General features: G+C 33.1%; 1 protein-coding gene across 1 annotated transcript; it reads left to right on the plus strand.

The window, feature by feature from the left end:
* Positions 1-10822: 10822 nt before the first annotated feature.
* Positions 10823-12732, plus strand: LOC116768898 (ras-related protein Rap1). The gene has a single exon (XM_032659775.2). The coding sequence runs from the start codon at positions 10983-10985 to the stop codon at positions 11535-11537; it is 555 nt and encodes a 184-aa protein (XP_032515666.1). The 5' UTR covers positions 10823-10982; the 3' UTR covers positions 11538-12732.
* The last annotated feature ends 302 nt before the right edge of the window (positions 12733-13034 follow it).

Raw genomic sequence — 13034 nt, forward strand, 5'->3', positions numbered from 1 at the left:
GAGCGTTTTCGTAATACTGTGAGACCTCTTTATATAGAAACTATTTTGAACTATGAACCACAAAATAAAAGTATAAATAGGTACATATCATGCAACCGATCCTATATTTTAATTAATAGAAAAACAAAATTAAATCCAATGAATCTTTAACACAGATAATTAACTTTGTGAACATTTATTTGATCTTTACTAGACAAGTTTATTTCCAATAAAAACTGTTTGGATCTGAAGAATAATGAATGAAACCGACCATTGATTTAATAGAAAAAAAAATTATAACGTGACAATTAAATTTATTTGCTTGGTTATATGAAATACAGGTTAAGTTAATATATATAGGGTGTATTTATTATTTTCAAATATGGAATCGATTGTGAACAAATGAAATAATCCGTTGCACTTGTTAAAATATACTCGTATATTAATTGTCTCCCGGTGACATTGTAAAAGCCAATAGGGCTAACGGCTACAGTCAAGTCGAAAAAAAATATTGTCAGACCATCAGCTACAAGAAAAGGTTATATTAAAAAAAATCTAAAGTGTAGACGTAAATACAATATTCTTGTAAGAGAATTAAAATTTAAAATGCCTATAGGACCGTACTAAATTAACACAGGGTACTGAACATTCGGAATTCAATATAAATATAACATTAAAAAGACAAAACTTCTCAGCATTAATATTCGTGAGAGGAGCGTCAGCAGTGCCTGCGACTTGCGACCCAAGTGTAGGTTTAAGAGGACCATATCTAACGAAAAATTTACTATCTTAATAACGAGATAACATGTAAAAAATATTCCTTCATTAATTGTAATGCAAATTTTGATGAAAAGTATTGACTTTCTTCAAAATTTGCTTAATAAAGTTAATTAGTGAGACAAAGATCACACGGTCGAAGTGAAAGTTTTAGAATTCTTGAGTTCTACAGCGTTAAACTAAGTCAAAACATTGTAATTTGAACTAAGCATAGAGATGACTGCGCCAGAAACTTGACTATTACAATTATATTTAACTTTGATAGCTGAATCGTAGAGTTAATTGCAAAGCGAACTTGTAAAATGTACGTAATAATCTCATATTTAGCAATGAAGTTAAATCTTTCGGTGGCTTTATTAACAATTTATTTTATAACAGATTTAATTGTAACAGTTTATATGACAAATATAAGGATTTAACTGGTGACAGTCCCATTCAGAGATCCAGAGAAACAGGACGCAAAGGATAGAGCAATGGCAGTTTGATCTCAATTGCAGTTTAGAAATAGATCTTCGATTTTATTTTTTTTAATAATATTTATAATTTAGTTATATTTGTAGTCCATAAATATTGTAATAAGAATATTTACATGTAAATTTTATGTTTTCGCTGAACATTCTGTTGGATGTTTCCGACTCTTTCAATAACTTACAATGATACCTAAAATTTTCGCATTTACATTTAAATGACTCTATTTTTTTTTGGCTACTACACGTTTTTTATTATTATATACATGTACATGCAGTCATACACTTTCGTAACATTTGGCGGTGATCACGGTTGCTGTAAGGAACCAAAATGTTGCGATTATGTAGATATAAAACAATAAAAAAAACGCTTCAGGTGCACATCGCCAAGGGGCTTCGAAGCAGACAACCCCATAAGATGGATGTAATCTTCTTTGATGTGGGAAAAGCGTTCGACAAAGTCTGGCACAACGGCTTGATTTACAAGCTGTTCAATCTGAAAGTGCCAGACAGGCTTGTACACATCATTTGAGCCTACCTGCTGTCGAATCGCTCTTCCTGCTATCGAGTGAAGGGCACCTTTTCCTCCCTCCGCTCAAAATGAGCAGGAGTCCCTCAGGACTCAGTCTTTTCCCCACTTCTTTACTAGAAATAAGGTGACACTTTAAAAGACCTGCACACTTCCTGTCGTGTTATAAGCATGCTTCCTGTCATCTTAGAAGCTCTACCTCAGCAATAAACAAACTGCAAATGCTGCAAAATAAATTCATGTGCACAGCCACAGACGCACCCTGGTACATCAGGAACTCCGATCTCCAACTTCCTACGAACATACTTCAAGACGATCTCAAACAGATTTTTCGAGACCGCGATGGTATATCCTAACCCGCTGATAGTTAAAGCGTGCGACTATTCTCCGTCTCCAAACTCCCTGATAGTCAAGAGGCGTCCTAAAGACGTCTTCTTAGCCCCTGACGAGAAAATAACAACCGACAATACAGACACGAACACTCCTATTACTCAAAATTACTACACCACAACACACCGTCTTCGCCGGCGAAGAGGTCACATTTCATACACGTCGCTCCGGCGGTCTGCCGTCGGGGGGCGTCATGCAGTCCCATTACCCGATGCCACTCTCCCCTTCAATGGCCGAGCTCCGGCCTCTTATAGGCACCCTTAGGACGGGCGCAACCCCCGGGCCTTTCAGGCCCGATTTTAACGGGTAAGTCCCATCGGGCCACCCCCCCCCCCTCCCGGTGCCGCTGTCAAAGCCATTAGAGCTAACAGCTACAATCAAGTCGGAACTAAAAAAATATATTATTCATAATCCTGTGTAACTTGGAAAGAAACAAGTGATTTACGAAAAACATGTAGGTACTGTTTTAATTATTCCGTATAAAAAGTCAGTTGTGTTTTGTAATTAAAGTAATACTTTAGTATATATTATTATATATTTATAGCTATTATATCTCCAATGTCAAGCCTCAAATGTAAACTTTACGTAACTTAAACTGTTATAACAAAGTTTTATTTTAAAGGTATGTCATTGGTTTAGAAATCCATTGGTTGAGTTAAGAAACTTAGTAAATTTTTGTGAGTTGATTAATCCGTTACGTCTTAATATACTTAGTTAGAAAAGATATTACGACAAAACATTAAAACTTAATAAAATAAATAATATGCCTTTTTATCAGCTCTTGGCAGGACCAAGACCAAGGACCACCATGAGTGATCATAATGTTTGGTAGGATCTTTCGAGCAGGAATGTCATTCTGCCATTGATTACCAGCTATTAATGAGAAGGATACACATTCTTGTGAACTAATATTTAAATATTAATATAATATTCTAGAGTAATACCAAACCTCTCTTTGTTTTGTGTACAATATGCTCGGAACATGTAAAAAATCCCCAGACATATTCTCTTTACTATGTATCTTTACAATCTCAAAGGGCGAAAATGTAAAATTTTTTACAAACTGCCTATAAGTAATACGTAGAATTTCAGGTTAGTGACAGAGACAAAAATAATCTCCTGAAAATATTTTCTGACTTGTATGTGATACAGAAGAATTAATACTATATCTAATTTATCATTCCTTATGCATGAAATACAAAGAGGGAAAAACCTTTGTTTGGACACCAATGTGATCTTTATCCCGACCTCATTAAGACGTAGTCTATCTATTGTTTGTGCTTGCCATCCTTGGGACATACGCCTTACATGGTGTTTAAAGCGTGTATTAGTGTGAAGACTATCTCTATACAGAATGGAATAAGCGGTTCCACTTTCAATACCTTAGATGCCCACGATTGGGCTCCAACTGGCCGAAAAAAAAACTTTTTATCTTTACATTGTAGTCACTAATAACCTCGCGGCGTAGATTTTTAACACTTGTTACAGTGAACTGAATAAATCATCTAGATATTTCTAATTTACTGGACTTATATGTAGAGGAATATACTTGAAAAATATTAAGTTTACCCTTACTGGTATTCAATATGATGATGCTTATACGGTCGTTGAATAATTTTAACTCAAAATATATTTATCCATATCTAGTAATATTATGAATAATATTACTAACTACATCCGTCTACTTGCATATATTCCTATTACCATTGACTTTATTGCCAGGGCGAACCAAAATTAAGTTCAAAATTAAGGCAGTCTTCGAAAGAGCTGATACCAAACTTGTGACATTTAATGCCAGAAAAACGCAAGCATGTCTTTTCACCGCCAAGAGGAGTCCGTTCACCTTTTCAACTGCAACTTGTCCGAATGTGTCTTTGAAATACTCTCACTGCCGTTACTTCTACCGTATTCAATATTACAATATAATATCCTCAAACTTTAATTTTGGGCGTTTTAGTGAGTCCGAAGCAGAAGCAACGACAAGGAAACTCGGTGTCAATGCAGAACTGCGGCCGTACATCACGCTGGGACAGCTTCTTTGTTTATACAAAGCACAGGTCGGATCGTTTGTGGAATACTACTCTAACATCTGGACCGAAATTGCCAAATGTCAGTTCATTAGTTTGGACTTCGTGGAGAGACGTGCATAAAGACATATTGGTGACCACAACTCGGTTAAAACCAATTTAATTAGTCTTGAGCACAGGTAGTTAGCCTATCGGTATTCTACAGGATACACTTTGAAGAGTGTGCGTCATCAACTACGGCTTTATCTCCACCAACAAGCGGAAAGGCAGACCTGCACTATCCAATCAAAATTTTTCTCGTTTTATTTATAAAAATACATATTCAAAATCTTTTATGTACCGTGTGCACATAAAAAAACTGTAATGTTCAAAATGATAATTATGATTTTATAGATGGCAACAATTTCGATTACGTATCGGATTATGAACGAAGTTTGGTTACTAAGGGTGGAGATGAAGGAGAACTCAAAGTCAAATATTTAAACTAGTAAACGTAATGTTATCCCTTTATAATCCGAATTAGATATCAATTATACAAGAAATGACTTAATTTAGTTCTTATTATTGATATGGCTTCATTCACGCTTAATTCAGTTAGAACTTGAGAGTTGCGTCACTGTGCCGAAAAGTCAAACTGTCACAACCTCACTCCCACTTTCAAACGAAGCCTACGTTTAGTAACCCTCACATATTGTAACCGGCTATGTATTAGGTATAAAATATTTTTTTTATTTACATCACTAGTTGTTATTTTTACTAATTCCGCACATAATACTAATTTGTCTCCTATACTATACTACTCGTTGAACATGTATTTTCTTTTATTTCTCAAGCTTGTGTAATTTTTACCAAAAAATGATAAATACTTTCCCTCGAGTATTCTGAAACGTGATGAGTTTTCTCATTATCTTAATGTATATCGATTATTTTAGAGAATGAGAACTTTTACAACAATTTAGGCCTTTTAGACAAGAATGTTTATAAATTCTGTTCAATAAACATGCATATTAAAATATCAACACAATTTTTTCCGTATTTCGAATAGTTACAGATTATTATTGTTCAAGTTTTCATATTTTCTATAACTTTATTTTAAATAATTCATATATTATGGTAACATTTAATAATGAATTTTTATAAATATTGTATGACATCCTCGTATTTTATAGAAGCAAATTAATTTAAGTTGAAATTTTAATCGCACCCCTTAAATCTTATACATTTTGAACATTTAATGTTTAGCTATTAAGGTCATGCATATCATCTGGCTGGAACTATATTAACCTGATAGCAATCTACGCGACAACACTTCAAAGGCGATTGAAATCAAGCGACTATGTAGCGTCAATCGATTATATCCGGACGAATCTATGCGCTCACTCCTTCCTCATGCGCACAGGATGGAACAGTTTTCCTGCGTCTATGTTTCCTACCAATTATAATTAGAAAATCTTCACGACTAGAATGAATGAGCTGTCATTGAGATAGTACTTTAACTACCAAAGACTTCATTTCTACCCGCCAGCGGTTGGAAAGAATGTCAAGTACTACCCAGTGACAGATTCCTTATTAAAATATATTTGTTTTTTATACTTTAAATCTAAGTTCGGAATTTATAATATCAATTATTCCTACCTAAATAAGACGCATTACGAAATTACTTTCTGAATTCAGTAATGTTACAACATCTGTTTTAAATTTTCGGTGCAAAACTCTGACTCTGACTGCCATGTTTTATCGAATTCGTCATATTAAATGGATTTAATGGCTGTAAGTATATTTTATACAATAACACTTTATAAATCCAACTTATAACTTAAACAGCCACTCAATAACAATAAGGATAATGAACTTTGCACTTAAGATGAACTCTTAAAATGATACTTGCCAATTAGGAGTTTAGCGAAGTTAAATCTCCCAACTTCAAGTTTGGTGCATTTGTCCGCGTTGTATTCAATGCTTTGAAGGGAGAGCATTAACCATAAGTATGATTTACGGTTAACGTACTAATTGAGTAGTTAAAGCATGAAAAATGTTAATGTCTGGTTGTCTAAAATCTTCCGAATTCCATACCATTCACTGATGACGAGAAACTTATATAACTTCACACATGATCACAGCCAACGTTCTGCCTTATTCCACAAAAACGTTTTAATGGAGACATTACAATGACCACACTTTTTAACGAAAGTACTTACCAACTTTTAACACTGTAAATTTCTGTGTGTGTACTGTACATTAGCATATGGGATACTTTTTTTAAATTTATTTCTATATTTTATCTAATTTAATCAACGTAAGACATCATCTGTATGACATCAGTTATCCCAAGTAACAGCCAATCTCAAACGACGCGTGATATAGCGAAGCGTTCACGCGTCCAAAATTGAAAAACTAGTTGGGTAAGATTAAGTTATTATACATTATAGACGTGTAAGCATTTACCTTAACATTTTATAACAATGTCTCAACAAAGACACTAATCTATATCAGGACTCTCTTTGTAACTCTAAGAGTTAAAAATTATTTGCAGTGCCTATTCCAGATTCCATCTCTATAAAACATTATTCCATAAATGCTTAGTATAAAGGATACCTTATAGATCATTTTTACAACCAATAAATAAATTAATCAAATCTAAGACTTTCGCGAGTATTCGCGATTAATCAAGTTGATAAATTTGTTGCAATAATCTTATAAAAGTAAAGAGGACCTTAAAAGACTTGGAGTTGGTTTTGTATCACAGTACAATAACGTAGCAGTTCAAAAAATGTTTTAGTGTTCTTATTTGAATTAAATTCAAGCATTGAACGTTAAGACCTGTTTGAAATTAATAATCCAGTCATTTTTTTTAAAACAATATTTTGTTGCGAGCTATAAAGTTTACTAAAAATAACAAACAACCAAATAATTTTAAATATCCAAATAAATTTTGTCTTGTCTCCTTACAATGCATTATTATTACACTGTAGTGTCGAAACCGCTGTTCAGTGTTTATGGCATAATATTAAAAAAAGGCATTTAACTTCATTCTATTTGAAAAAATAGGCATGTCCCAATATTATAATACACGAACCGTTACATCCAGAAGCCAACGATTAAGTCTGGTTTATAGCGACAAATCATATTTTAAATTTCAAAATCATTTTTAAATAATATAATATCATAGTTTTACTTCTATTAAATATACGTTAAAATGTTTGAATAACCAAGGAACGTCGTTATGATCCGACGCCGAGCTTTTGAAATTCAAAATCCTCTTTGAAGTGTCGCTTGTAACGCTTGCTATTGAAAGACTCGCGTTCATACAAAAGTTGATATTTTCGGGGATACTATCCTGCAGCTATTTTAACCTTTCAAAGCTCACGGTTTCACAAAACTAGAATACTGTGACGTGTTACACATTTTTTTTTTCAATAACTATGTACGCTACAGTCTCTTTTAATTGTGTCATATTATTTAAACTAATATTTTCGGTTTTAATGCGAGTTTTTTTATTATTTTAAACTATTTAATTTCGATATTTCGGTTACTTTGCAGCAACCGTGATCACGGACAGACGAGACGAAACAATTTCCTTTATGTAAATGAATACTCGCGAAAGTCTTAAACATCGTTATGTGATTTTTTTTTTATATTTTATTTTGGCAATACTTCATCGTAATCATACCTTTCAACCTCTCGATTGCTGTTATAACTATTGCCTTTGACAACTTCACCGGGAATGTTGAATGATCCGACGGAGATTTTCCCTAAAAAATCCAGCCTAAAGGGTGTAGTGGGATACATCCGTCCTGGTGGTGTCTCTCAAAGACTAGGCCTCGACTTAGGGCGTTATCAAGATGTACAGGATATTACACTGTGCAGTCCTCCGACGGCAGGCCGTAGCTATGTATAAGGGATCTCGTCTTTTTCAGTGAAAAGGCTGTGTCCGTTGCATTAATATCTGCATTGTCTGTCGTTATTCTTTCATCAGGGTCTAAGAGGACATCTAATGGATGAGACTCCTCTTCCGACTACACAGTCGGAATTTGAGGACGAGCTATTTGAGATGAGGTACGCAGTTTCGAAAAATATCTTTCAAATATGCTTCAAGTAAATGGCTGTCGTAGGAAGCTTGATACCTAGTTGTTGGAGATCGGAGTTCCTGATGAAGCGATCAAAGAAATAGGCAGCCATGTTTGTTGGTTAGTTGTACCAACATTATAAAACAAAGCTTGAGCAAAATAATTTCGAGAAATACAAACATGTTACGAACTTAAACTGGTATTATAATTAATTATTTATAATATCCCACGTTTATATTTATTTAATTCTTTCACTATCTCAAACCTTTTTCCTTTAACAACTCTCAAGTTAGCTGGAAGTGAATGCTTCTTATAGTCAAGTTCGCCTTTTGTGAAATCATTGTATGTATGTGAAGGAAAATAAATATGCAATGTACTATGATTACTGTTATTGTACAATAATGTCGATAAATACATAAGCAACATTACTCCTTTTCAGTTGTTACACTCACAACAATAAAAGTTTATTAGGTCGAGCTATCATCACAAGCAGTCGTTTATTTAGCGTGGTCTGTAAATTTACATAACAGTACAATTATTACAGTCACGAATGACAAGAGTAACGAACATTTATCACAGCTGTAGTTGTTTAAAAATATTATGAAATACTACAACTAGATACAAATTGACATTATAACATATTACGAAGTCCCTGTCTGTCTGTTCGCGATAAACGGAAAAACTACTGCACCGATTATCAAACAGTTATCACCACTCGATACCGTGATTCTCGAGGAAGGCTTTAGTATATAATTTGTTAAGTTTTTGTATTTATTTGTGTGTATATTAACGATATTTGTTGAGGATGTCGGTTAACATGAGAGCTGAGAGCTTTTAACGAAAACGCTGTCTAACGTCTTTGAGATATAACAAAATAATATATGTTGGAAGTGTTTATCTTTAACAGGTCTAAAGAAAAGTCCGCTGTGGCATATGTCTATAACTTAAGGATGACATACTATATCCATTTTACACCTTTTATAAATTGGCATTCCTAAAGCGTTTATTGGAAAGCTATTTACATAAATATGGTATTAACTCATAAAAATAAATTACTTCGTTTTCAAGCTTACCTCAGTATCTGTAAATTACTTTTTAAATAATTTAAATCGGACGTACCATTTGAAAGTTATCATAATATAAGTTTAATAATTCTCAAAATTAAATAGGCTATTTCATTTTTTTTTGCAAAAAAAAAATTGTGTAACGCAAAAGGCTAAGTATCTAAGCAATTTATATTTAAATATCAATACTATATTTTAGTATCCTAGTTAAGGAGAAAAAAATAATTTATTTAACACTTCAATTACTCAATGGCGCTGTAAGTGGCCCGCGTACCGAAGTTAAGAAAATATTTAAGAGAATTTAAATGGTATATCAAGGTAACGTAATCAATAATGTATGTAGCAATATTAATCACATACAAAATAACCGTGGCATTAGACACTTACCTAATTCTAAGTGAAAAATCATGCTTTTTGATCGATTAGGCACTCAATGTGACAAGAGCGTGAAACGTTATTAATAAATTTGTAGAACTAAAAACGATGATTAGGGTTACCATTACTAACTGATTATGATATAAAATAGATATACACGAGATTTAAAAAAAAAATAAAAAAAAGTAATAGATTACAAGAAAAAAAATTATAGATTAAAAATTAAATTTGAACTTTATGGATGAAGTAACTTTATAACGATATTCTAAGTTTACTGAAATAAATGAAATTGTTTCTCTTTAAACCTATGTGGGTTTTTTCAGTTCAATAAAATTTTTTCGTGTGATTGTCAAACAGATATACAAAAATAAATTAAACTTGTTTATATTCATAGCCTTTTAGAACCAGTAGCGGCTGTTTAGCTCGCTAGAATGTGACATTTATATCTGTACTTAAATTTTTTGTACCTATTTTATTTCTCTACTTAGGACCGTTTACTTTAACATAAACCGCCAATGTATATGCAGGGTTTTCAAAATTCGTTAAAATATATAATGCATGTGGTTATCAACATAATAAATACTCTATTTTTAAAATCCAGAGGTTGCAATAATTATGTAACAAACCATCTATTATGAAACAAGAAGCTTTAAAATATAATCAATTAAAACAACATTTGAACTTTAATGTTTACAAAGCCATCATTGAGCGCTCCATCTAGTTCCCCTATTTAGAATTAGCAATATTTTCAAATGTTGCAAGAATAATAAGGCTTCATATCATCGTGTCACAAAATTAAAAAATAAAAATATGATAATAAAGCAAATTTCTAATTGTATATACATAATATTTATAGTGACTTAATCTAAATTCAAATATTATATTCATTCAAAAAGAGATTCAACAGATTCCATTATTAACAAAATCACAAACGATTTAAAACCCTACACCAAATAGCATTACATACAAAATATTTACATCAAAATAATTTTATAATCAAAGGAATTTTATTATTAAAAGATTTTATTATAATATTTTTATATATACCATGAATTTATATAAAATATAACAGCACTTTGACATTGTACACATAGTATTAACAAAAAAAAACCAAACAACCCTACATCACTAATATTTAAAATGGTAGCGGCAACACCAACGAAGTGAGCCATCGCCCTGTTAACGGTGTCATGGCGGTTTGACTTGTTGAAGGTTTTTTTTGCAATAACTTACTAGTTAATGTGCTTTTTAGCTGTGTAATCTTTTAATTTCTGTGTATTAATTCAAATTCATCAAAACAATCAATAATGCGCGAATACAAAATAGTCGTTCTGGGTAGCGGGGGCGTGGGAAAATCCGCCCTGACAGTACAATTCGTACAAGGCATCTTTGTGGAGAAATACGACCCCACCATCGAAGACAGCTATCGGAAACAAGTAGAAGTTGACGGACAGCAATGCATGCTCGAAATTCTAGACACGGCCGGAACGGAGCAGTTTACCGCTATGAGAGATTTATATATGAAAAACGGACAGGGGTTTGTCTTAGTATACTCTATAACAGCCCAATCGACTTTCAACGACTTACAGGACCTGAGGGAACAGATTCTGCGGGTGAAGGACAAGGTGGATGTACCAATGGTGTTGGTTGGCAACAAGTGTGACCTGGAGGCGGAGCGCGTGGTTGGCAAGCAACAGGGCGCGAACCTCGCAAACCATTTCGATTGCGTCTTTATGGAGACCTCCGCGAAGGCTAAAATCAGTGTGAACGAAGTGTTCTACGATCTAGTGCGACAGATTAACAAAAAATCACCCAAGGAGGAAAAAAACAAGAAGAAACCAAGATTATGTCGCATGCTGTAAAGATAAAGGCGCTTCCGACGCAACTAGGTATTAAATATTTAATAATTTGAAAGACTTCTCGTACCCAGATATGGCTCTTGACAGTTCCAAAAGTTAATTAGGTCGGGTGAGCATGGTTGGTTATTGAATACCCTTAGCATTTTGGAAATGTGCATTTGTTGTGCTCTTGTGGTCCGGAGCTGTAAGATGAGATGAAATGCATCACAGATCCTATCATAGGTGTTGTCTCCTTATTGTATTAAGTTGACTACTTCCTCAGCTGTGTATTTATATTAGTGGTTCATAAAGATACATTCAAAGAGCCTGTATGTGTTTCACCCTCCGATTTCCATTATGATTAGTGTGAATGATGCCATGTTCAGAAGTAATCTCTCACTTCACTTAATTACCAATAACTTGTGATTTCCAAATCATACAGAGCTGTAACTATTAGTTTAAAACTGTAACTGCCTAAATCTCTATTAGTATATTTAATTGGTATCTTTATATTAAACGAGTCTTGCAAAGGCTACCTAGTTTCTTATAGGATATTGTTAAAATCCCCGCTTGGTTCAGACATTTATAAAATGTATACAAACCGGAGTTATCATAGCGTCATTGCTCATCATCAAAGGTCCGAAGCTTTAAAGGATTTGCACAATCTTTACTTAAAATATAGTTTGTTACTGTCATATTAGTTCTCTAGCTGTTGTGTGAGTGCTGGTTGTTTTGGACATTGTTTCCTTATATCTGCCAAGAATGCTTAACTGTTTATCATAAATTGTATATTAATGTAGCATGTTCTCATGAACAAATCATTTTCCATGTCTGAGCTGAGCCGGTATATTATGATAGCATTTAATAAAATGATATAAAAACTTCTGAACAGCCGTATGCGAGTAAGGCGGGCTCCTCGGAGACCAAGAGTTTGTGCCAGTGGGCCATAACCAGTGTAAAATGTTTAATATATAAGGATACATTAAATTTTTTCAGATATATTATTGTCTTGTTATATAATACAAATGTATGAAAAGTTATGACAACACACCTTTCGGAGTCTCGCATTCATGTATTCGAGCTCCGAGTCGGTGAAGCCGCTATGATAGTGCCCATGTCCCGTAGATTGTTTGCCGGCACTCATCGGATACTATACCTTACTAAAGTCTAGATGAATATTAAAGTTATTGTAAATTGAATAAATAAAGTATTACAAGTATTGGCTCATTTAAATGTAAATTACCATCCTATGTGTTGCTATGAAAACTTTGTTAAAGTAATAATTATATATAGGTGTTCATATATTGTTGCGGTTTAGATGTTCCCTTGAATTGTCATTTCTGTTATTATTTAAGATTAAATCTGCACAAGGATATTGGTATAGACTTGATCTGAGTTGAAGTATATATTTTTATATATATATATATATTGTGCAAATTAATAACATGTATATTCTTTATATTTTCAATCAATAATCGATATGTACAATTAATTTTCTCTTCTTTTTTTTTATTTTAATTT

Source organism: Danaus plexippus, chromosome 5, assembly GCF_018135715.1.
Source record: "Danaus plexippus chromosome 5, MEX_DaPlex, whole genome shotgun sequence".
In the NCBI taxonomy this organism is placed as follows: Eukaryota; Metazoa; Arthropoda; class Insecta; order Lepidoptera; family Nymphalidae; genus Danaus; species Danaus plexippus.

Coding starts and splice junctions, on each gene's coding strand:
- LOC116768898 (XM_032659775.2), top strand. CDS start 10,983: ATGCGCGAATACAAAATAGTCGTTCTGGGTAGCGGGGGCGTGGGAAAA.